This window comes from Marmota monax, unplaced genomic scaffold (assembly GCF_021218885.2).
Source record: "Marmota monax isolate L192 unplaced genomic scaffold, Marmota_monax_Labrador192_F-V1.1 WCK01_AAM20220418_F8-fsc00011, whole genome shotgun sequence".
Classification (NCBI taxonomy): domain Eukaryota; kingdom Metazoa; phylum Chordata; class Mammalia; order Rodentia; family Sciuridae; genus Marmota; species Marmota monax.
This window is the reverse complement of record NW_026693082.1, coordinates 7,337,968-7,364,667: the sequence shown is the minus strand read 5'-3', so window position 1 is coordinate 7,364,667 and position 26,700 is coordinate 7,337,968. Positions and strand designations below refer to the sequence as shown.

Here is a 26,700-nt window from a genome sequence, read left to right as displayed (position 1 = left end):
GTTATTCTCCTTATATCAAAGAAGACATTTGGCATTTGTTTTTTAGGGATTGGCTAGCTTCACTTAGCATAATCTGCTCTAATGCCATCCATTTCCCTGTAAATTCTATGATTTTGTCATTTTTTAATGCAGAGTAATACTCCATTGTGTATAAATGCCACATTTTTTTTTATCCATTCATCTATTGAAGGGCATCTAGGTTGGTTCCACAGTCTTGCTATTGTGAATTGTGCTGCTATGAACATCGATGTAGCAGTGTCCCTGTAGCATGCTCTTTTTAGGTCTTTAGGGAATAGACCGAGAAGGGGAATAGCTGGGTCAAATGGTGGCTCCATTCCCAGCTTTCCAAGAAATCTCCATACTGCTTTCCAAATTGGCTGCACCAATTTGCAGTCCCACCAGCAATGTACAAGTGTACCCTTTTCCCCACATCCTCGCCAGCACTTGTTGTTGTTTGACTTCATAATGGCTGCCAATCTAACTGGAGTGAGATGGTATCTTAGGGTGGTTTTGATTTGCATTTCTCTGACTGCTAGAGATGGTGAGCATTTTTTCATGTACTTGTTGATTGATTGTATGTCCTCCTCTGAGAAGTGTCTGTTCAGGTCCTTGGCCCATTTGTTTATTGGTTGTTTGTTCTCTTATTGTCTAATTTTTGGAGTTCTTTGTATACTCTGGATATTAGGGCTCTATCTGAAGTGTGAGGAGTAAAGATTTGTTCCCAGGATGTAGGCTCTCTATTTACCTCTCTTATTGTTTCTTTTGCTGAGAAAAAACTTTTTAGTTTGAGTAAGTCCCATTTGTTGATTCTAGTTATTAACTTTTGTGCTATGGGTGTCCTATTGAGGAATTTGGAGCCCGACCCCACAGTATGTAGATCGTAGCCAACTTTTTCTTCTGAGAAGCGATTCAGTTGTATTTTTAATCACTAAGGAATCTTTTTTAAATTAATTTATTTTTTCTAATTAGGTATATATGACAGCAGAATACATTTTGATTCATTGTACACAGTTGCAGCACAGCTTTTCATTTCTCTGGTTGTACATGATATAGGGTCACACCATATGTACAGGCAGACATGTACCTAGGGTAATGATGTCCATCTCATTCCAACAACACTAAGGAATCTTGCTGAGTAGTTATCAGCAAGAAATATCCTAAAGTTTACATTACTAGCTTTTTGAAAATCTTTAATGAAGAAACTTTTAATAATACAAAAAATAAATAATAGAAGAGAAATATTCTGGTTATCAAAGGCCATCTGTGTTTTTTCTTTCAAAAATGAAATGGCACTTTTTTCCCTTTATCCATAGCATGTGAACTTACTTTTCCAATCACCCCGATGGATTTGCTTTGCTCATTTATATTCTCCCTCAGGTCTTGTTTACAGGTGCTCTCAATTGTGAAAATGCCAGTTTTGAAATACAGCCTCAGACCAAAAGTAAGAAGGTTTCCTAATTTCAGACTTGTGTTTTCTATGAAACATTAGCATTGGGCTGTAAGTGAGCTAATGAACCTAAGATATTGGCTAGTGCTTCAGATATCAGTATTGGCCTTTACACAGTGATCTGATGAAAATTCATTGAAATTGAAAAAGTAATTGAACATAAACTATACTGATATAAAAGTTTGAGTAAATGTTAGTTTGAGATACAAATAAACTAGAAATAGATTAGAACCAAATACCAAAAATTGACACAGAGGATAATATTGCTATAATAGGCCAAGAGAAATTTACATTTTATAGCAAAATAAAGTCAGCTGAAATAGCATGGAAACTTCTCTAAAACTATGTCTACTTTTATAATATCTACTTTTGTTCTCTAGGAGTCAGGGTAGAAGCAGTCTTTTGTGTGTGTGTGTGTGTGTGTGTGTGTGTGTATAGTGCTGGGGATTGAACCCAGGACCTTGTGCATGCAAGGCAAGCATTCAACCAACTGAGCCTAGAAGCAGTCGTTTTTACCTACTCATAGGAAAACCATATGTAATATGACTCTCATGTAAAGAGTCTAATTATAGGTGATCAGTTTAGTTACTTTATAATCATACTGGGTATATAAAACCAAACTGGAACATGATTCATTTTATGCATTCAACTAAGAAAAATGCATTCTTTGTCATCTAAGTATAATGACGATTGGCTATAACAACTAAACCCACTACAAATAAGTGTTTACTTATTCAACAAATAAATATTGATCACCCATTACAAATTGGCTAGGATTGTGTATAGTATTGCTTAGGTCTTATATGCCTTTTATTGACATTTTAATGCATTATATAATATAGGCATAAAAGGTAAAAATAAGCCAGTGCTATCCATTTATTTACATGGCAAACTCAATTTTAGAGGGTTTGTCTAACATTTGCAGGGCCTAGCATTTGATTCACAGTAAAACAACAACAAAAATGATTTTTTGAACTGTGGAATTCTATGAAATTCATTACACAAAACAAAGACAATATGAGCTACCTTTGGGTCTTGCTCCCAAGACAGGGTCATCATCTGCCTTGAGGGAGATATAAAGATTCAGAGTTGGACTAGACTGAGAGAAGTATTTAGAGAAGAAGAATTTGTATAATAGTGAAATAGAAAACAAGGATAAACCAGGAAAATTGGCCTAGAGTTTTAATATTTCAGGTGTGAATAAAAGCCATGATGTTATGAACCAGCTAAACGGGCTTACCCGGTTTTAGATCATGGACCTCTTCCTTGAATTACTCCTTTGCTCCATAGTCCCTCTCCCTATAAAAATTATAGACACGTATTTACATATTCTGTATTCTATTAATTTTAGGGGGTTCACAGACCTTCTAGAGTCTTGGATATCTGAAAGTGATTGTTGGCATTCAGTGTTTGGGGTAGAAGGAATACAAAGTGGATAAGAGAAAGTGATTTGTGCCAGAAACTAATGTGAGTGAGTGAAAGCTCTTCATAAGGTCAGAGCAAGATGAAGGCCTCAATCAGTGAGCTTGAAATTAACTATTCCACAAGAGTTGAGGCCCTGCTGCTGATGGGGAGGCTGAATAACTGGGGCTTTAGGCACACCTTCTCTTCAATCAAAACACAGTTTCTTCCAATTTTATCTGTTCATATATTTTGGTTCTGAGTTACCTTTTGATTAATAAATGGGTTCTACCTCTAAAAATAATTAGAAGCATTTTAAAGGCAGTGGTATTTAAAAAGTACAATATTTGCATCAGAAAACTGGCTTGAGTTCTGTTAGCTGTGCAGTCTTAGAGAAATCACCCTCTTAGAGTTGTTTTTTTCTGTTTGTGAAATAGAAATAATAGTACCCCTGTTGTGACTATTAGCAAACCAAATGTTGTCTCTATTTTCAGGTGTGACTGAAGAAATGTCAAATTTACTAGTAAGTCAACAACTCAGGTGAGATGGAAACTCAAGTAATGTTATACTCTGGATCTAGTGTTTGGCCCTAAGAGATTAAAACTTTGCATATATAATTCTCTTCATTGTTGGAAGATATTTTAATGTTCTAACATCTAAGTACCTACCAAATGCTTGAATTCTTTCTCAGTCTATGTAAGAAGACTTTTTATCTGGACTCTTTTATATTGCTTTCCTTCTGCCTAAATCCAGTCTTTATTGTTTCTTTAAATGTTGCTTTTTTATTTGAAAATAAATACATTTATTTTGTTTCCATCCTTCAACAATATTTTCATTAGATACAGAATACTAGATTGATAGTTATTTCCTCTCAGTACTTTGAAGTTATCATTCCATTGCCTTTGATAGAAGTGTGGAATGTTGTTACTGATAAGAAGTCAGCTGTCAGAGTAATTTTTTTCCTATGAAGGTAGCCTGCATTTCATGGCCAATTTTAAGGTGTTTTCATTTTCTTTAGTATTTGAACTTTTATTGTCATGTATCTCTGTAATGATTTATTTTTCTTTATTCTATTTGAGATTTGCTAGACTTCTTGAATATGTGGGAGAGTGTGTTTCATCAGTTTTGGAAATTTCTCAGCTCTTTTTTTTTTTTTTTTTACAAATATTGACTCTGTCTTGTTCTCTCTCCTCCTGCCTTTCCTTCTCAGAATCTAATTACATATTAAGTTTTCTTATTTTCTCTTCTATCTCTTAACCTATTATTCCCACTTATTAAATTTTATTTTTTATTGCTGCTTTCTGGACATTTTCTCTTTTTTGCATTTTTTATTTGTTCTTTTTATAGATGGCAGTACAGCGTATTTTGACATATTGATATAAACATGGAGTATATCTTATTCTAATTGGGATGCCAGTCTTGTTGTTATATATGATTGGAGCTTCATTGTGGTGTTTTCATATATGTATAAAGGAAAGTTATTTCAGATTTATTCCATTGTCTTTTCTTTTTTTAAATTATTTTAATTTGTTATATATGAAAGCAGAATGCATTACAATTCATGCTAAACATATAAGGCACAATTTTTCATATCTCTGGTCGTATATAAAGTATATTCACACCATTTGTGTCTTCATACATGTACTTAGGGTAATGATATCCACCTAATTTCACCATCTTTTTTTACCCTCTTTGCCCCCTCCCCTTTGCTCCATCTAGAGTTTGTCTAATTTTCCCATGCTCCCCCTTTCAACCCCACTATGAATCAGCCACCTTATATCAGAGAAAACATTAGGCATTTGTTTTTTGGGGATTAGCTAACTTCACTTAGCATTATATTCTCCAACTTCATCCATTTACCTGCAAATGCCATGATTTTATTCTCCTTTATTGCTGAGTCATATTCCATTGTGTATACATACCACATTTTCTTTATCCATTCATCTACTGAAGAGCACCTAGGTTGGTTCCACAGTTTAGCTATTGTGAATTGTGCTGCTATAAACATTGATGTGGCTGTGTCCCTGAAGTATGCTGTTTTTAAGTCCTTTGGGTATAGACTGAGGAGAGGGACAGCTGGGTCAAATGGTGGTTCCATTCCCAATTTTCCAAGAAATCTCCATACTACTTTATATATTGGCTGCACTAATTTGCAGTCCCACCAGCAGTGTATGAGTGTACCTTTTTTTTTTTTCAGTTTTATTAGTTGTAGATGAATACAATACCTTTATTTTATTTATTTTTATGTGGTGCTGAGGATCGAACCCAGTGCCTCACACATGCTAGGTAAGCGCTCTACCACTGAGCTACAGCTCCAGCCCTGAGTGTACCTTTTTCCCCACATCCTCACCAACACTTATTGTTGTTTGTATTCTTAATAGCTGCCATTCTGGGGCTGGGGCTGTGGCTCAGTGGTAGAGCGCCTGCCATGCATATGTGGGGCACTGGGTTTGATCCTCAGCACCACATACAAGCAAAAGATATTGTGTTCAACTACAACTAAAAAAATATTTTTAAAAAATAACTGCCATTCTGACTGTGGTGAGATGAAATCTTAGAGTAGTTTTGATTTGCATTTCTCTAATTGCTAGTGATGATAGACTTTTTTTTTTATGTATTTGTTGATTGATTGTACATCATCTTCTGAGAAGTGTCTCTTCAAGTTCTTGGCCCATTTATTGATTAGGTTATTTGTTTTTTTAGTGTTTAGCTTTTTGAGTTCTTTATATAAGTTAGAGATTAGTGCTCTCTCTCATGTGTGAGGGTTAAAGATTTGCTCCCAAGATGTAGGCTCTGTATTCAATACCTTACAGATTGTTTCTTTTGCTGAGAAGAAACTTTTTAGTTTGAGTCCATCCCATTTATTGATTCTTGATTTTAATTCTTGCGCCACAGGAGTCTTATTAAGGAAGTTGGGGCCTAATCTCACATGCTAGAGATTAGGGTCTACCTTTTCTTCTATTAGATGCAGGGTCTCTGGTTTTATTCCTAAATCCTTGATCCATTGTGAGTTGAGTTTTGTGCATAGTGAGAGATAGGGGTTTAACTTCATTTTGTTGCATATGGATTTCCAGTTTTCCCAGCACCATTTGTTGAAGAGGCTATCTTTTCTTCAATTCATGTTCTTGGCACCTTTGTCTAATATAAGATAATTGTAGTTTTGTGGGTTAGTCTCTGTGTCCTCTATTCTGTACCATTGGCCTACCAGTCTGCTTTAGTGCCAATACCATGCTGTTTTTGTTCCTATTGCTCTGTAATATAGTTTAAGGTCTGGAATAGTGATGCCACCTACTTCATTCTTCTTGCAAAGTATTGTATTAGCTATTCTGGATCTCTTATTTTTCCAGATGAATTTCATGACTGTTTTTTCTATTTCTATGAGAAATGTCTTCGGGATTTTGATTGGAATTGCATCAAATCTGTATAATGCTTTTGGTAGTATGGTCAGTTTGACAATATTAATTCTGCTTATCCAAGAACAAGAGAGATCTTTCCATCTTCTAAGGTCTTTTTTAATTTCTTTCTTTAGCAGTCTTTTAGAGGTCTTTTGCCTCTTTTGTTAGGTTTGTTTCCCAAGTATTTTATTTTTTTAAGGCTATTGTAAATGGGGTAGTTTTCTTCATTTCCCTTTCAGAGGGTTTGTCACTGATATACAGAAATGCCTTTGATTTATGGGTGTTGATTTTGTATCCTGCTACTTTGTTGAGTTTAATTACTAGTTCTAGAAGTTTTGTGGCGGAATTTTTTGGGACTTCTAGGTGTAGAATCATATCCCTGGCAAATAGTGTTAATTGAATTCTTTTCCTATCTGTATCCCTTTAATTTCTTTCCTCTGTCTATAATTGCGCTGGCCAGTGTTTCAAGAACTATGTTAAATAGAAGTGGTGAAAGAGGGCATCCCTGACTTGTTCCAGTTTTTAGAGGGAATACTTTCAATTTTTCTCCATTTAGAATAATGTTGGCCTGGGACTTAGCATAGATAGCTTTTATAATGTTGACATATGTTCCTGTCATCCATAGTTTTTCTAGTGTTTTGAACATGAAGGGGTGCTGCATTTTGTCAAATGCTTTTTCTGCATCTTGAGATGATTATATGATTCTTTACATCTATTGATGTGATGAATTACATATTTTGATTTCTGTATGTTGAACCAACCTTGCATCCCTGGGATGAACTTTTTGATGTTTTTGTATTCGATTTGCCAGAATTTTATTGAGAAGTTTTCTTTCTTTTTTTTCTTTCTATGTCTTTGTCTGGTTTTGGGTGACATTGGCCTCACAGAATGAGTTTGGAAGTGCTCCCTCTTTCTCTATTTCCTGAAATAAATTGAAGAGTATTGGTGTTAGTTCTTCTTTAAAGGTCTTGTAGAACTCGGCTGTGTATACTTCTGGTCTGGTGCTTTTCTTGGTTGGTAGCCTTCTGATGTTGTCTTCTATTTATTTCATTGCTTGAAATTGATTTGTTTAAATTGTATATATCATCCTGATTCAATTTGGGCAAATCATATAACTCTAGAAATTTGTCAAGGCCTTCAATATTTTGTGTTTTGTGGGAGTACAAGTTTTCAAAATAATTTCTAATTATCTTCTGTATTTCTGTTGTGTCTATTGTGATAGTTCCTTTTTCTTCATGTATGTTAGTAGTTTGAGTTTTCTCTCTCCTTCTCTTATTAGCATGGCTAAGGGTTTGTCAATTTTGTTTGTTTTTTCAAAGAACCAACTTTTTCTTTGTTATTTTTTCAATTGTTTCTTTTATTTCAATTTTATTGATTTCAGCTCTGATTTTAATTATTTCCTGTCTTCTACTGCTTTTTGGTGTTAATTTGTTCTTTTTCTTGGGCTTTGAGATGTAATATTAAGTCATTTTTTTTTGTTGACTTTTTCTTCTTTTAAGGAATGAACTCCTTGCAATGAACTTTTCTCTGCATAGTGTCCCAGAGATTTTGATACATTGTATCTGTGTTCTCATTTACCTCTAAGCATTTTTAATCTCCTCTTTGATGACTTTTGCAACACAATGTTCATTCAGTAGCATATTATTTAGTCTCCAGGTGTTGGAGTAGCTTTTATTTTTTATTTTATCATTGATTTCTAATTTCATTCCATTATGATCTGATAGAATGCAGAGTAGTATCTCTACTTTTTTATATTTGCTAAGAATTGCTTTGTGGCATAATATATAGTCTATTTTAGAGAAGGATCCATGTGCTGCTGAAAAAAGTGTATTCTTTTATTGAAGGATGAAATATTCTATATGTCATTTAAGTCTAAAGTTATTGATTGTATTATTGAGTTCTATAATTTCTTTGTTCAGGTTTTGTTTGGATGATCTATTCAGTGGTGAAAGAGGTGTGTTGAAGTCACCCAGAATTATTGTGTTTTGGTCTATTTGACTCTTGAACTTGAAAAAGAGTTTGTTTGATGAATGTAGTCGCTGCATTATTTGGAGCTTATAAATTTACTATTGTTAATGTCTTCTTGATGAATGGTTCCCTTAAGCAATATGAAATATCCTTCTTTATCCCTTTTGATTAACTTTGGCTTGAATCCACTTTATTTGATATGAGGATGGAAACTCCTGCTTGCTTCTGCAGTCCATGTGAGTGGTATGATTTTCCCCAACCTTTCACTTTCAGTCTGAAGATATCTTTTTCTATGAGATGAGTCTCCTGAAGGCAGCATATTGTTGGGTCTTTTTTTTTTTAATACAATCTGCCAGTGTATGTCTTTTGATTGGTGAGTTTAGGCCATTAATATTCAGGGTTATTATTGAGACATGATTTGTATACCCAGCCATTTTTGTTTATTTTTGGTATTTAACTTGACTTAGTTTCTCCTTTGATTCTTTTTTGCTTTAGTGTAATACCTCCCTTTGCTGATTTTCATTGTTGCTTTTCATTGATGTTTTTCAATTATTGTTTTTCAATTCCTCTTCATGGAATATTTTGTGGAGGATGTTCTGTAGTGTAGGCTTTCAAGTTGTAAATTCTTTAAACTTTTGTGTATCATGGAAGGTTTTTATTTCATTATCAAATCTAAAGCTTAATTTTTCTGGATGTAAGATTCTTGGTTGGCGTCCATTTTCTTTCAGAACTTGATATATGCTGTTCTGGGATCTTCTAGCTCTCAGGATCTGGGTTGAAAAATCTGCACATACTCTAATTGATTTCTTCCTAAATATCATCTGATTCCTTCCTAAATATAATCTGATTCCTTTCTCTCATGCCTTTTAATATTCTCTCCTTATTTTGTATATTAAACATTTTCATTATAATATTCTTTTGTGTAAATCTGTTGTGATTTTGTACATATGGCATCCTGTAAGCCTCTTGAATTTGATTTTCCAATTTGTTCTTCATGTTTGGAAGTTTTTCTGATATTATTTCATTGAATGGATTGCTCATTCCTTTGGTTTAAACCTCTGTGCCTTCCTCTATCCCAATTACTCTTAAATATGGTCTTTTTATGCTATCCCATATTTCTTGAATGTTCTGCTCATGGTTTCTTATCATTTTCACTGTGTAGTCTACATTCTTTTCAAGATTTTATATTCTGTCTTCATTGTCTGAAGTCCTGTCTTCCAAGTGATCTAATTGGTAATGCTTTCAATTAAACTTTTAATTTGGTTTATTACTTCTTTCATTTCAAGGATTTCTGTTTGTTTGTTTTAGAACCTCTATCTCCCTATTGAAATTATCTTTTGCTTCCTATATTTGTTTATGTAGGTTTTTTCCAAATGATCTTTTGCTGTCTGTATTTGCTCTCTTATATAATCCTTTATTTTGCAGGACATTTTAATCATGTACGTCCTGAACTCCTTCTCTGACATTTTTTCTGCTGTACTGACCATGGATTCTAATAATGTGGTATATTTATATGATTTGGGCACTTTTTTCCCTTTCTTTTCATATTGCTTGTGTCTTCCCTACTAGCACTGTGGATCTGAGGTATTACCACTTTTACCCTATAGGCTTATTGTGCCCCAGTAGGGATCCAATACCTCTCCTTTGAGGTGAAGGACAATGTTATCAAATTCCGATATAAACAGTATATACTAAAAACAAATGTTTGCTATTAAGACATTTACAGTTTGGTCACAATGTACAGAAATGATGAATTCAATTATTATCTAAAATATACTCAGTAGGTTTGTAAAATGGTTTACAGTTTCTTATGGTGGACAGAGAATCAGTGGTGAGAAGCAGGACAATATGCTGAGAAGGTAGAAGGTGAGGATATAGAGTTGTTTTATCTTAGGAAGTGTGAAAGAGAAATCTGTGCAGGTGTTGTGCCCGCTTGGGTACCCGGTAATCCTGCGTGGGCCTCACTGTCTTTTCTTTTCCTACCCACCTTACCTTCATTCCCCCTTCACTGAACTTCTGTTCTTCCCCTTCCCCCCTTGCTATGTGTTAGCATCCACATATCAGAGAGAACATTTGGCCTTTGGTTTTTGGGGATTGGCTTATTTCACTTTGCAAGATAGTATCCATTTCTATCCATTTGCCAGCAAATGCCATAATTTCATTCTTCTTTAAGGCTGAGTAATATTCCACTGTGTAAATATACCACATTTTCTATATCCATTCATCTTTTGAAGGGCACCTAGGTTGTTTCCATAGCTTAACTACTGTGAATTGAGCTGCTACAAACGGTGTTGTGATTGCTCAATGTATTATGCTGATTTAAGTCCTTTGGATATATATCAAGGAGTATCATCATTGCACAGGGGCAATGCTAATCTTCTCTGTATTGTTCCACTTTTATTGTGCTGCTGAAGCAAGCACTGTACATTTTCTTAAGATTTCTTTCCATTTAGTAATTCTCTCATCAGCTATCTCTTATATACTGATAACTTTGTCCGTTGAATTTTTAGTTTCAATAATTATAGTTTTCATATTTGCACGTTTTTTGAGTTATTTCAAAATTACTTTCAGGTGAAATAGTACATGCCTGTAATCCCAGCAGCTTGGGAAGCTGAGCCGGGAAGATCTTGAGTTCAAAGACAGCCTCAGCAAAAGCGAGACTCAGTGAGACCCTATCCTAAATAAAATACAAAATAGGGCTGGGGATGTTGCTCAATGGTCAAGTACCCTGAGTTCAATCCCCAGTACCACCCCCAACCCCCGCCATATTATTCAGTGAGTCTTTAAAATGTCTTGTTTCCTATAATCAGTTTAAACATGTCCTTATAAAGGTGAATGTGGTTATTTTACATGCTGTATAATTGAAGTCTTTCAGGTCTATTTTTGCTGTACCCGGTTTATGGTGACTTGTTACTTGTATATTTATTTTACTAAGAAATACTCACTTTTCTTGGAAATTTTCAAATATAGAGAGAATTAAAACAATGTCATAAATGTTATATTATCTCTACCTACATTCAAAATCATTAGCATTTTTGTCATATCTGCTTTATATATGTGAATATATATAAATATGCATGCATGTTTATTTATTCACTTGTAGAACTATTTGAAATATCATACAGATAATCATGACTCTCCGACATATTTCACAGGCATCTTCTAAAAATGAAGGCACATTCTTTCACAACTGTGTTACCATTATTTTTTTATATTTTAGGTACCAAGGATTGAACTACAACTGTGTTACCATTATTATACTTAGGCAAGTTAACAGAAACTCTGTAATGATTCAGATTTTTACCTTTGTCATAAGTCTATCTGTGCTAGGCAGAATAATGCTTCCCAAAGATGTTCATGTTCTAATCCTCAGAAAGGGAATTAAAGTTGCCAGTCAGCTGACCTTAAAATAGTGAGATTATCCTGATTATCCATGTTGGCCCTTTGTAATAGTGTGGGTCCTTAAAAATGGATGATGGAGGCAGAAGAAGAGTTGGAGGAAAATCTGACTGTGGTAAAAAGATACAGACAGATGCAATGTTGGTGGATTTGAAAATGGAGGAAGATGGACATAAGTCAAGTAATGTCAGTGGCCTCTAGAAGCTTGAAAAGATAAGGAAACAGATTCTTTCCTAGAGCTGCCAGAAAGGAACTCAGCCCTCCTAAAACTTCTATTTTAAGTCATTGAGACCCATTTTTTTGACTTCTGACCCAGAACTTTAAGATAATGAGTTTCTTTGGTTGGGATTTTTTGCTTGGTGTGTTTTTGAGACAGAGTCTTACTACATTTCCCAAATTAGCTTAGAACTCACAATTCTACTGCCTCCAACTCTGAGTAGCTTGGATTATAGGTATACCACCATGCCCAGCTAAGTTTGTATGGTTTTAAGCTACCAGGTTGTTATAGTAACAATAGAAAATGAATACACTATTTTTTATTGTTTTTTCCCCCTACCCAAACTAGAAACTCATCAAAGTTTACACATTGCATTTTGTTATTTGTTGTATTTGGTCATTTTTATTAAAAATTTAAATAACAGCTTTATTGAGTTCTTTCAGTGTACAATTCACCTATTCAAGGTATTTAATGCAATAGTTTTTATTATATTCACAGAGTTGTACAATCATCATCATAGTTAATTTTAGAACAAAATTACTAGCTAAAAAAAACCAAAACACCCATACTTGTTTACTTATTATCCCATCCTTTTATTTACCCTTTCCCAACCATAACCAACCACTAATTTTATTTATGCCTCTATAGATTTGTCTAGTTCTGAAATATAATGTATATATTTTTATGACTAAGTTCTTTGACTTAGCATAATATTTTTAAGGTTCACCCATGTTTTAATACTTCATTCCTTTTTTATGGCCATATTCCATTTTATGGATATACCACATTTTGTTTATCTGTGCATCAGATTTGGACATTCTGCTTGTCTCTACCTTTTGGCTATTAGAATGCTGCCGATAATAAACATTTCGCTACTGGTTTTTGTATGGGTATATGTTTTCATTTTTCTTCCTAGAAGTGTAATTGCTGGGTGACATGATAACTCCATGTTTAACTATTTAAGGAAGTACTGGAATATTTTTCAATATGGCAATACCATATTCATTTTTCAATATGGCAACACCATATTCCTGTAAGCAATGTATCAGTCTTTATTCTTGTCAACACTTGTTATTATCTGGGTTTTTTATTATACCCACTGAAGATATGAAGTGGAATCTCATCATGATTTTTTATTTGCATTTCCCTGACAACTACAATATTAAGCATCTTTTCATGTGCATTTATCACTTTCAGATCTTTTGCCCACTTTTAAATTGTATTGTCTTTATTATTGAATTATTAGAGTTCTTTATGTGTTATAGATATGTGACTTGCAGGTGTTTTTTTTCCCACTCTGTGCTTTATCTTTTTACTTTCTTCATTGTATCCTTTGATGCAAGGAAGTTTTAAATTTTAATGAAGTTACTGGGGCTAGAGACCATAATAGGTTATTCCATTTAGGAACCAAATGAATCAGAGTTCTAGAAAAAACGCTACAAAAAGCTTTACCACTTTACTTTTATATCATATGTTTCATATCCTTAAGCAATTTATGTCCATTTCTTGTATTTTTTACTTTACCATGAAAATGTGTAATTGTTACTTGATTTAAAGAATCTATGAATGTCTATGAAATTATTATATCTGTCTCTCTGATTCCAAGTAAGTAATTTTAGATTACATATTCCAAAACCCAACATTCAAAACAAATTCTAATGATGAATAAGTTACTATTTTAATATATCTCATGCCAAGAGAGGGACAGTGATACATGCCTTTAATCCCAGCCACTCAAGAAGCTGAAGCAGGCAGATTGCAAGGTTAAGGCCAGCCTTAGCAACTTAGCAATTTTGCAAGACCCTTAAATGGGATTCCTATGATTCTATCTATTCATTTGTAAAAGGGTTTGGATGTAAAGTAGACACTCCAATAATGATCATCCTTTACTTAAAACTGAGGTTGAGAATGCACATAATTAAAAACTGCTCTAATTCCTGAATTGTAAATCCTATTCTTTGTATTCACTGCAGTAAAAATTATCTCCTAGTGGAACCAAGGGAACTTTAGTATGGAAAAGTTTTTACTTCTTCTAGTTCTGATCTAGGAACAAATGAACCCCCATTTTTGTGTCCAGAAAACTTCAATGTTTTATGCATTGAAAAGTTTTTTTTTTTTTTTAACTGTAAAAGGAATTCTGTGAAAAGCACATGTGAAAATCCAGCATGTTTTAGAAGATAAGTCATTTTTGATGTCCAAAAGGATCAGTGGACCAACTGGACCAAGGTTTCACTCTTCAGATGTGTGCTGAAACTTGAGATATTTCAGTAAGGAGAAGGTCACGTTAGGTTGGTGAGTGTCTTCCCTGAGCTGCAATCCATATAGCAGTCCTAGAGTCTTTCCCAGGAAAAGCTGATGGCTACAAGGCCTCCTTAGACCCTAGGGTACTACCTGAATATTTTATAATATGTCCAATTTAAATTAGTATATCAAAATACTATCATTTAAACAAGTAACAAATATTTTTAAATTATTGTATATTAAAAATATACAATTTTTAATCATATCCTTTGAAATTCTGTATATATTTTATATCACATCTCCATTTAGATTAGCCATTTTTCAAGTGGCCAATAGCCACATATTAATGGCTACCATATCAGAGATGTAGCTCTAGATACTCAAGAATTGTTTCACTCTCTGAAAGACATCAAGGAATTTCTAGCTTGGTGACTGTTTTCATTGTAAGAGCTAGGGTGAAAGAGAGGTGGGCCAGGAGTCAGGAGACTGATTCCCTGTTCAAGATTAGCCAGCCTCTCTTCACAGATCTGGCCTTTCTGAGCCTTGGTTTCTTCATTTGCAGATGAAAACTTTGAATTGGGGCACCTTTGAGGCAGGTCTGCACATCAGGTGGCATCTCTGTTACCACTAGCGAAAAGTTCTTCAAAGGTTTTGGGTACCTTTGCTTTGGCTTTATTAGCAAGGGGTAAATATTCTCCCTGGGGGATGTAGAAGGCTCAGCTATTTCAATTTCTCTTGAGTGTGAGGGAACAAAAGGAACTGAAACTGCTGTTTATGCTATGACTGTGTGATTCATAGATGGAAAAAATGACCAGCATTGCAAAACTGAAGTATGAGTTGCACTTTTAAACACCAACTCTGTAGAACCTAATGAGTAAGGACCAAAAAACAGAACTAATTAAATTTTCTTTGTCTGAATTACTGACATAGCATTTTTCTTTACTTCTTTTAGATTATATTTCTTAGAGCAGTTTTATGTTTATAGAAAAGTTGAGCAGACAGTATGGAGAATTTCCAAATAACCCCTCTTTTGGTTCTTTTAGTCTAAACAACCCTCCACCTTTTCTTTTTAATTGCTCATAATACGATATTGTCTTTGTTGAGTTCAGGCCAGTTTATAGAGCTTCCAATTTTCTGGATTTATCTGATTGTTATTTATTTATTTATTTATTTGTGGTGCTATTTACTATTTTACTCCAGCTTCTGCATTTCTTATAAAATGGCAGTTAGATCTAGAGACTTGATTAAGTTCAGGTTTCATATTCAGGAAAGAATTCTTAATAGGTATTATATTTTTACCTTCCTAAAAATCCTTTTGTTGTGCCCATTATTTCAGCATATGGATTGTTTTTTTATCTCTATTCTGTCATTTTATATCAGCTATTCCTCCCTACTTTCTCTCTTTTAAAAACGTGATAATGTACATCTTTTTTCATTTAGCTTACTGATGAAAATATTGCCCAAGAATAAAGGGGAAAACATGAATCTTTGCCTCATTTTACAATGTTTGGGATACACTAGCACTCAATGAATATTTGTTAAAATAAAATTTTCACTGTTCTTTTTCTCTTGAAATCACCTCTTCTTTTAGCTTATAAGATATTCTTTTTTTTCATATTCTCGTCATATTTTAGTTCTCTCTTTTTGTTTCTTTTTGTACCAGTGTCCTCTTTATTGTTTCCATGTTTCATTCTATGCTTTTAGATTCTTCCTTCCTTATGTAACCCATAGGCCATCTCAGATATGGGTTACATAAGGAATTCAATTCCACTTTTCATTGATGGCTCTTATAACTTTTTCTTTAGACTTTATTTCCTACCTGGGATTCCTACTGCCTGTTTGATATTTCCATTTGTGAGTTAAGGGCCTCCTGAGCCTTAGCATGTCTAAAAGCAAGTGTATTATTTTTCAGCTTACTTATCATTACCTCTCAGTTGTTTTTGCTGTATGACTAATCTATTGGTTGTCTGAATCTTGATTTCTTTGTTTCTCTTGAGTAATGCCTCCTCCACAACAATGATAAATCACCAAGCTGTTAAATTCTACTTCTGTATGTTTCAAATTGATTACCATTTCTTTATTCTTACATCATCTCTTGAAGGTATATTAGGTTGACTCCTATGAAATTATTAATCTTCAACTATTTTGATCTATACGAATGGCAGATTTATATCAGTATAATAATTTTTGTTTGTCTGTTTGCTGTTCTGGGATCAAACTTAGGACCTCTTGCATGCTAGGCAAGTGCTTTACCACTGAACTATAATACCCAGACCTCAACCTAATAATTTGTCTAGTTTTACTACATAAAGTTTGTGTTATTGCATTTCATATGAAAGAATTTTGTTAGAGATTATTAAAAATGCCTCACTAAAATCTTTTCTATTTCTACTGGGGCCTTTGCTATAGAAGAAAATGAAATCACTCTGTCAGATCTGTTTAGTATGAATCCATGTTAGTTCTTAGGGAAGACTACTTTTTCTACTTAAAAAAAAAAAAAATGTATGTGGCCAGACACAGGTGGTGCATGCCTGTAATCCCAGCGATTCTGGAGGCTGAGGTAGGAGGATCACAAGTTTGAGGCCAACCTCAGAAACTTAGCTACACTCTGTCTCAAAATAAGATTTTTTTTTTTTTAAAGAGGACTGGAAATATAGCTCAAAAGTAGAATGCTCCTGGGTTCAGTCCTTATTATTGGTCAAAGACTAATAATAAAATGAGTGTCTTTATTACCACTACACAGGTTAAGAAACAGAATATTATCAATATCTTAGAAGACCCTTACTAATAACAAGTTCTCCTGCTTCCTAAGGAAAATCACTATCTTGAGTTTTGTATTTATCTCCTTCTTTTTTCTTTGAAATATTCCTAAATAATATAGTGTTTAGGTTTGCCTAGCTTCAAATTTACTATAAATGGAATTTTGTCATGAGATTCTATGATTAACCTCTTTTGTGTAAAACTTTTTCATCCCTATTAGTTTAGGTAGGAATTCACTTATTTTCACTATAATTTTCCATTTTATGAACATACTACAATTTATTTGTTCATTCTATTGATGGATAGATGAGTTATTTCCAGAATTTTGCAGTTACAAAAAAAGCTCTATAGACATATACTGGAATTTCTCTAGGGGAATGGTTTTTAAATTGTAAAATATGACCTATTAGTTATCAAAAGATCAATTTGATATATTGCAACCGATATATTAAAAATGAAGCAGAAAATATGCATTTTCTATTTTATGTATGCACCACAATTTAAAAAAAATTTTTTTTAGTTGTCAGTGGACCTTTGTTTTATTTATATGCAGTGCTAAGAATTGAACCAAGTGCCTCACACATACTAGGCAAGTGCTGTACTACTGAGCCACAACCCTGGCCCCTGCACCACAATTTTATCTAGGCTTTTACAGTATTTCTGTAGTAAGGATAAATACTGTTTTGTAAAACATTTTTATGGCTTTGTATATGTCTGGGGGTATTGATAAGGGCTATAAAGTGTACTTGTTATTGTGAATTGCAGTAAAAAATGTTTTATAGTTGCCGCTCTAGGTTGTATGCCTAGGAGTAAGATTGCTGGATTTTGGGATGGCGACATGTTTGGTTTTCATAGGTAGATTAACACTGTTTTTAAAAATTAGCATGCCTTTTTCTACCACTACCATCTATGACCAAGAATTCCTTTTACTTTAGATTCTTATTGACTGACGCTTGATATTGGGTAATTTATATCTTTTGTTTATCTGACAGAAATTAAAATTTATCTTATTGTCATTTTAATTTTTTGTTTTATTACTAATGAACTTTATTTCATGTATGTTTTCTTTGTAAAAAATGCTTTTGTGATTTTTACTTATTCTACATAATTATTTATCTTTCTTATTGATTTTTAGGATTTTTTTATGTACTCTAGATAGTAAAGATCAGTTATGTGTTTTATAGTCCTCTACATCTAATCCAGGAAGCAGGAACTAATCTAGGTGTTTCAAATAGGGGGATTTAATATAAGGGATTGATTGCAAAGGTATTGGAAGGGCTAGAAAAGCAAAAGTGGAAAAATTTCCTAACAGTTAATGTATACAAGAAGTTATAATTATTCCTAGTACTAGAAAAGTCAAATCAAAATGCTGTTAATCCATAGTTCATGAGTATTATGCTGCTGAGGCTTCTGCTGTTGGAATTGAGCTAAAGACAGTTCTTAAGGCTGAAATGAAAGAACACTAGACAGTAACTCAAATCTACATGAAGAAATAAAGAACAATAGTAAAGATAACTGATTCTTCTGACTGTTCAAGTCTGCTGTTGTACCCCTTGAGTGAATTCTTCAGTTGTTCTACTCTTCAACTCCTCTCCCCTCCTCCCCTTCCTGCGCCTTCTCTGCCTTCTCCCCCTCCTTCCCCTCCTTCTCCTTCCCCCCTCCTTCTCCTCCCCTCCTCCTCCTTTTCTTCCTCCCCCACCTTCTCCTCCTCCTCCCCCAGCTTCTCCTCCTCCTCCTCCCCCACGTTCTCCTCCTCCTCCTCCACCTTCTCCTCTTCCTCCTCCTCCCCTCCTTCTCCTCCTCTTCCTCCCCCTCCTTCTTCTCCCCACCTTCTCCTCTTCCTCCTCCTTCCTCCCTTCCTTCCCCTCCTCCCCCTCCTTCCCCTCCCCTCCCCTCCTTCTACTCCTCCTCCTCCTCCCCTACCTTCTCCTCCTTCTCCTTCCTCCCTTCCTCCCCCTCTTCCTCCTCCTCCCCCACCTTCTCCTCTTCCTCCTTCTCCTTCCTCCCTCCTCCCCCTCCTCCTCCTCCTTCTTTTGTTTTTGTTTGTTTGTTTGATATGTTTGTGGTACTAGGTGAACTCAGGGGTAGTCTATTATTGAGTTACATCCTCAGTCCTTTTTATTTTTTATTTTGAGACAGGGTCTCACTAAGTTGCCAAAACTGGGCTCAAACTTGCAATCCTCCTGCCTCAGTCTCCAGTGTCACTATAATTATAGGCATGTGCCACTGAGCTCTGCTACCTATTTGGTTCCTTTTTACCATTTCTGACATTCATTATTTGGTGAGACATTGTTCTTGTGATTTTCTTTAGTTCTTTTTTCATTGTTTCTTTCAGTTCTTTTAGCATGATTTAATAGTTGATAAAAAGCCTTTGTCTAGTAAATCCACTGTCTGGGCTTTAAGGATAGTTCCTATTAATTTCTTTTTCCCCTGTGTATAGGCCATCTTTTTTTTGTTTGTTTGTTTCTGTGCATGTCTCATTTTTTTTGTTGAAATTTAGACATTTTGTACTAATTTTGTTTAGTCTATATTCTTTGTTTTGTGTGCCAATTGAAGTCTTTGTTCCTTTAGCTCAGTAATCAACCAGTGATTCAATGGTCCTTAAGTGTCTAGAACAACAACAAAATCCATCCAACTAACTAAAGAAGAAACAGCAACAACAACCAAATACTCCATCTTTGCTGTAGGCCCAGTGTTGTGTGTTTTGCATACCTTCTACAGGACAGCTGCTTATAACTCTGCCCCAGTCTTTCTGCATGCAGAGTCTGAGTGTCAGCCACAAGTGAGAGCTTAGGGCCTTTTCAGGTTATTTCCAAGTGTACACCCGGACCGCAAACGTTCATGGCTTCTAGATTCTCAGGAATCTTCTCAGAGAACTGGGTGCTTTTCAAAACCCTCCTTCCCTAAAAGTGTCTAAAAGTTCCCTAAAGTGTCTTACTTCTCAATCCTTTCTTCAAACCTTTTTGTGTATTGTTTATCCCAACTGTTATGCCTCACCCCTGGTGGCTGTGGCCACTGAATTTGCTTTTAAAGGTGTTCAACAAATGCCTCCTCCCCTAGCTTCCAGATAGCTGCCTTAGTCTAAGAGAGTTTCAAGTTAGTCAAAATAGAAGCCAACCTTTTCAGCTAGGGGAGCCATGAGAGAGATCAGCACAAACACAAGGTCCTGTCTGCTTTTCTGGCACAAGAAACTTGTACTGGGATGCATTTTGTTGCCTTTAGGACCAATCTAGGACCAGAGTAAGTCAAAACACTATAAAACTCCTATGGAGGCTCTATTTTTCTTAACTGAGCACTTGCCTGGTTGCTGTAAACACTAGATTCATTTGAGGAAGTTTTCATCTGTTTCTTGTTTCCTAAAAGTTACATGTGTTATTTTTAAATAGTGATTGGATTTTTCATTTTTTAAAGTTATGGCTGGAAAATGGATAAAAATGATTTCTGTAACTATTATGTTTTCTTCTTCATCATGTTAATGTGGTGAATTACATCAATATTATAGCATAAACCTATTTTTCAGTCCTGAGTTAAATCCAACTATATAATAATATTATCTATTTTATATATTACTGGAGATGATTTGCTAATATGTGCATAGGATTTTTGAATTTAGAATGAAATAAGCAAGAATGTATACTTTCTCTCTCAAGTCATGGTAGCGCCATGAAAAGAGTTGAAGGTATTCTTTTTCTTTTCTCTAAATAATTTTGCATAGGATTGCAACGAACAGTTCCTTCACTATTTGGTAGAACTTTTCTGAAAAGTCATCTAGATCTAGATCTGGCTTTCTGGGTGTAAAAAATAACTTATTATTTTACTGCTAAAGGACTACTCAGGCTTTTTTTTTTTAAGTTGGTTTTAATAATGTATAACACTTAAATTTCCAGATTTATTGTTATAAAGTTGTTCATAGAATTATCCTTTTATTTTTTAAATTTTCTCTGAATCTGCAGTTGTGCCTCCTTTTTCATTTCCAATACTAATTTATTTTTTCCTTGATTAATCTCACTAGCAGTTTGTGTTTTTTCATTAATCTCTTCAAACAACCAACTTCTGAATTTGTTGATCCTAACTATATGTTTATTTTCTATTTCTTTATTTTATTTTTCATTTTTTATTATTCCCTTCCTTCTGTGCTTTTTCTTCTCCTCCTCTTTTTTCATTTTCTTTAGTTGTATGGGTAACTCATTAATTTCATGCCTTCCTTTTTTAAAAATTATGATTTTTCTATCTATGACTTTTTCAAAACATTTTTGTTAATAATTTTGAAGTTTACATTATGGTAAAAAAAAAATGTAGTCTGGGAGCTGAGGCTGTAGCTCAGTGGTAAAGCGCTTGCCTCACATGCATGAGGCACTGGGTTCAATCCTCAGCACCATATAAAAATAAATGAAATAAAGATATTGTGTCCATCTACACTTAAAAAAATATTTTTTAAAAATGTGGTCTGTACATTAGTAATTCTTTGAAATTTGTGAAGGCTAACTTGATGGTCTAGTTAATTTCTATAAATATTATATGTGGACTTGAATATTTTTTCTGATCATTCTATATTTGTTCATTATATTAATAATCATTATGTTCTTTATAACTTATATGTTTACTTTTTGTCTCTGTTCTGTCAGTTACTAAGAATAGTGTTCTAATCTCTGATTATGATTATTTGTCAGTTTGTCTCTATACAGTTGTGGTTTTTAAGAAAATATTTTTCTAATGTGAAATAATATTAAATAAATAACATTTTCAGATAATTTTCTAGCTCTTCTAACTCAAGTGCTTTTTACAAACAAATCATAACTATCTCATTGTCATATCTTAATTTTTAAATTGTATCTTGAGAGTTTCAATTAAATTTCTAAGATTATTTGTATAATTGTTAATCTGTAACAAAAATAAGAGCTGCTATATATGAAATACCCCACAAGTGTTGTGCATTGTGCTAGGTAGATGTGTGGGTGTATACACACACACACACACCCCGTAATACTACATACAATAAAAATCCTTTTATCTAACATGATTGGGACAAGCAGCTGGTTAGTTCACTTACCGAATTGATTCAAGTAAGGAATCAGAGTTGTGGGTATAGCTCAATGGTAAAGCACTTGCTTAGAATGTGCATGGTACTGGATTTGGTCTCAGCACTACAAATAATAATAATAATAATAATAATGGAATCGTTATGAAATGATACCTACTTTAAACATTTTATCAGAACTTAAAATGTGTACATGTATATTCATTCACCAATCTTTATGTATAATTCTGTTCAATGTTGCTTTCTCTTTTCATGCATAAGCAACATAATGCTGTCAGTAATTCATCAAACTGTTGAGAATTCCTAGTTTCTATTGATGAAAATTGGAAGGAGAACCCAAAGAAATTTTCAAAGCAATATGATCACATAATTGCAGGTTTTTATGACTTTTTAACAAAATTTTATAGTTATCCTGTCCACACCTATTTTAATAACAACTGTTTAGCTTCTCATCTTTAGTGAGACAAACTATATAATTTTAGTAACAATTATTATTAGTATAGGTTTGAGGATAAACTCATCTGATTCTTACTTAGTAAACATACACTTCTAATCATTAAAAGCAAAGGGTACAATTATAATAAGAGAGCAGCCATCTAGCTGAGAGGATTCAGTGTGCCATTGATATCAGTCATTATTGTACAGAGGCAATGGAGAGAATAAGTTATCTGTCATATTAGTTAAGTAGAAGTCATTTATAAATATGTATATTAATAATCCTTACTAGACTTCTGCAAGGAGTGAATATTATCACCATTTTTATTTTTATTTATTTATTTATTTTTTATTATTATCGCCATTTTTAGAAAGGAGATCTAATTTGCCTGAGATTCCTCCCTGCTAGCTTGTTCCTGGAATTATTCCAGTATATTATTCCAACTACAGTCATTCCATAAAGCTGTATGACTTCTCTTTTATAATCTGCATGTGTTTTAATCTCAGATTTACTTCATGTATTGCCCATCATTATGACTTAGTATATAAGATTCTGTAATGCGACATATTGTTTAGACCTCCTTAGTTATTTTTTTATGAAAATCGTTACTTACTCATATTTTTCTTTTTATCCTTCTCCATACAGTTTTGGCTTTATCTGGATACTATCTCACCTTTGCCTTCATGACATCCTTCTTTGGTCAGATTAGCTTGTTTCTGAGCAAACCATCTCTTTCTAATTCTTGAGAGGTATGTGTTGTCCCTACTCTGCTTAGATTCTAATCCATCATCTAGAAAGCAAAGTCTTATTCATCATAGATGTGTTACCATTGTTCATTTCTGGTTTCCTCCTTTCTTTTCAAAAGACAGCCTGTGTCTCTAGCTCCTCTGATTTCCTCTCTGTGACTAACTTTTATTTAGTGATGCTTCTTTTTTTCTAATGGTGCCATTCATCCCTATGTGAATCAACACCAGTGAGTTCAGGCTTAACAAGTCTTGAGGCAGCTTTGATGAGCCTCTCACACATTGTAGATAGATGTTCCTGAAGAAAATGTACCTACTGATTAGCCGCATCAGAGGCATACACATTTCAACAGAACCACTACCATCATATCTCTTATCTCCTAGGAGCTTCACTAGTCACTGCTGTTGATTTATGTTTCCTTTCTAGAAGGCCAGGTCCACTGTTTCCAAAATAAACATTGGATTTATAGAGTTTCAGTGTACAGAACTGATACATGTCTCTGGCCCACTTCTTTGTATATTCAGACATCTGATTTTCATATCTCTTGGCACTGTGTTGTATTTTCCTTGGAATTCCAATCCTTACAGACTCCTTTGATAACTCTTAGCACAATGCCTTAATAAGTTGACTAATCTTCCAGATTCAGAGTTTATTTATTTTGAGCTACCTCATTCTTTTGTGATCTAATGTGTTCACTTCACTTTGGGCATACTGGGTCCCTATTATCCTTTCTCCAAATAACTATCATATTGTAATACAGTTAGAAAACAAAGGAACTCTTGAAGAATGTTAATGAAATCTTTATCTTTTACACTTTCTTACCTCTGCTATAAAGACAGATTAGCTTATTGGTCTAGACTTTTTGATAACTATTTTACCAACCCTCTCTCCAAACTCATATCTCATATAGACTTCTGTGACTTAGTACATGACCACTTCATCCCTCCAATTATTCATTATGAAATCCTTGCACGCATACTTGATTCTTATCTTTTCCCCCCTCATATCCCATATCCAAATTATTTTACAATCATACTTGTTTTTTCCTTCAAAAAAGTATCTAGAAGTGATCACTTCTTACTTCCTCCATGCATGATAAATGAATTAACTTCCAAGGGGAGCCACCAGTGTCCTCTGCCTGTAGAAGTTGTGGGCCCTCTATTTCAACCTTCCCAGTGCTCAGATGGAACCTTGATATGAAGGTAGATTAGGGAAAGGGATTCCTGCTCAGCAAGTCTCCTCTGAGAGAGAGAGAGAGAGAGAGCGCGCGCGAGAGAGCGCCAGCACACAAACAGAAAGGCCTCAACCCTTGCCACTGAGTAGCTCTAACATAACATTTTTTAAAAATATTTTTTAGTGTTGATGGACCTTTATTTTTTATTCATTTATTTATATGTGGTGCTGAGAATTGAGCCCAATGCCTCACACATATGAGGCAAGCACTCTACCACTGAGCCACAATCCCAGCCCAACATAACATTTTGAAGATGAGAGGAGGAAAAAAAAGAGGTTGTGTTTTTTTAAGACTTTTTAAATTGAGAAGCTCTTTCATATAATGGTTAAAGAGTATGAAAATTCTCCTTGGAATTTTTTTTTTAATTGGTACCAGGGATTGAACCTCTACCACTGAGCCACTTCCCCAATTCTTTTTTATTTTGAGACGGGGTCTTACTTAGTTGCTTAGGGCCTTATTAAGTTGCTGAGGCTGGCTTTGAACTTGTGATCCTCCTGCTTCAGCCTTCTAAATTGCTGGTATTATAGGTGTGGCCACTGCACCTGGCAAAAGTCTGAATTCAGTAGAGCCAGTTGACCTAGGTCTGAATCCTACCTCTGGCCATGTGATTCTGGGCAGATTCATTAATTAACTTCTCGGTTTTGCTTTTGTGAGATAGGGATAAAATTTGCACTTATCCTTCTTTTATATAGTTGTAAAGATTAGATTATTTGGTACATGTAAAGCAATTAAACAGTCCTAATACATAGTTAAGTGTGCAATTTTTTTCCCCCAGTGCTGAGGGTTGAACCCAGGGCCTTGTGCATGCTTAGGCAAGCACCTTACCACTGAGCTACATCCCCAACTGTGTTTTTTCTTTTTTCTTTTTTTTTAGTGCTGGGAATGGAACCCAGTGCCTCCCACATGCTAAACAAGTGCTCTAACCCTGAGCCTCATTTCCAGAACCCAGCCATTTATTTTTTTAGTTTAATTAATTAATTAATTTATTTTTAGTTATAGATGGACACAATATCTTTATTTATTTATTTTTATGTGATGCTGAGGATTGAACCCAGTGCCTCACATGGCGAGGCAGGCGCTTACCACTGAGCTACAGCCCCATCCCCCAGCTATTTATTTTTAAAGCCAATTTTCAAAGTAGGATTGTGGATCTTAGTCTTTCTGATAGCACAGGGAGTTACAAACATTTTAGCGGTGAACCATGTCTGTTTCTCTGTCTTAGGGTTCTCTTTCCTTGACCAATTGAGAACTGTTAAGAAAGCACAGCTACACATTAAGTGCATTCAGCTCCACAGAATTAGTGAATCAGTGAACCAGAACTAGAGGGGAGTAGTCTTAAGGTCTCAATGTATTGCCATTCTATCCATTCTTTTATTCCTGCACTGCAACAGGATGATTCATCCACATTTAGAGAAAGATGGGAGTTTATTTTCAGAACAACATACTAGTCTTCAGTGTGAATTTCACAACGGATGTTGCACATTGGTTTTCACCTAGAGCTTTCATTAGACATAGAACTGACCAGAGAGGAGATACTACCAAAGATAATATTCTTTACTTGATATCTTTTTAGAGAGGCCTATTAACAATTACTTCTAGGTATATGAATGTTTCTTAATATTCTTTTTTTTTTTTGGTGGTGGTGCTGGGGATTAGAATCCAAGGCCTTGTGCATGCAAGGCATGCACTCTACCAGCTGAGCTATATCCCCAGCCCTTCTTAATATTCTTTCTAAACAAACACTCAGGAATTTGTGAACAAGTGCAGCAGCAATTAAGTGACAAAGAACAAGGTGTTCATATGTCCTGTCTATTAAAAATTACCTAGCAGCATGGGTGGGGATAAGGCAGGCCAGAGGCCAGAGGTAGGGTTTAAGAAGATATCAAGTAAAGAATATTATCTTTGGTAGTATCTCTTCTATGGCCACTAAAGTAGTACCATTATGAGACCCTTCTAGCCGCTTTTTCAAAATCTTCAATTATGGAGAGCCATGAATGCTCACTATGAGAGCACTACTGCTCTTTTGGGTATGATGATTTTTCACTGGGTGTTGCAGGATGGTTGGCATCCTTGGCTTCAGTGTCAAGTGCCATTAACATATTGCCAGTCATTGTGACCACCAAAAATGACTTCATATATTTCCAAACACCCTCCAAAGTAGTGATATAGCACAAACTTGCTAGAGAGGCAATCAGAAGCATATCACCCAAATATTGGACCCAGCTGCCCATTATTAACCATTGTGTATAATTTGATGGAGCAACTTAATTGCCTAAGTATTTGTATGTAGGAAAAATGTAGCTATTATGGCCACTAAAGTGGTACCATTATGAGACCCTTCTAACCACTTTTTCAAAATCTAAAATGTTAGAAAATCTAAAATCTCTAATTGGTAGGTTTTACATACACACGAAATATTT

The 26,700-nt window shown here is 34.5% G+C and overlaps 1 protein-coding gene and 1 pseudogene across 9 annotated transcripts in view; one reads left to right on the top strand and one right to left on the bottom strand.

Annotated features, from left to right (window-relative positions):
- The window catches only part of N4bp2l2 (NEDD4 binding protein 2 like 2), an 86,675-nt gene that overhangs the window by 49,224 nt on the left and 10,751 nt on the right, over positions 1-26,700 (top strand). The window contains exons 7-8 of one of the 9 annotated variants that reach the window (XM_058582522.1): positions 1,378-1,441; positions 3,343-3,363. The exons of 7 other annotated variants lie outside the window; for them this stretch is intronic. In XM_058582522.1, the coding sequence (XP_058438505.1) occupies positions 1,378-1,441; positions 3,343-3,348 (70 nt within the window). In that variant the 3' untranslated portion in view covers positions 3,349-3,363. Of the gene's footprint in view, positions 1-1,377; positions 1,442-3,342; positions 3,389-26,700 lie in introns of those variants that run through there. One more of the 9 variants, XM_046454117.2, reaches the window with a different exon arrangement.
- On the bottom strand, positions 10,533-10,632 carry LOC124099284 (U6 spliceosomal RNA; annotated as a pseudogene).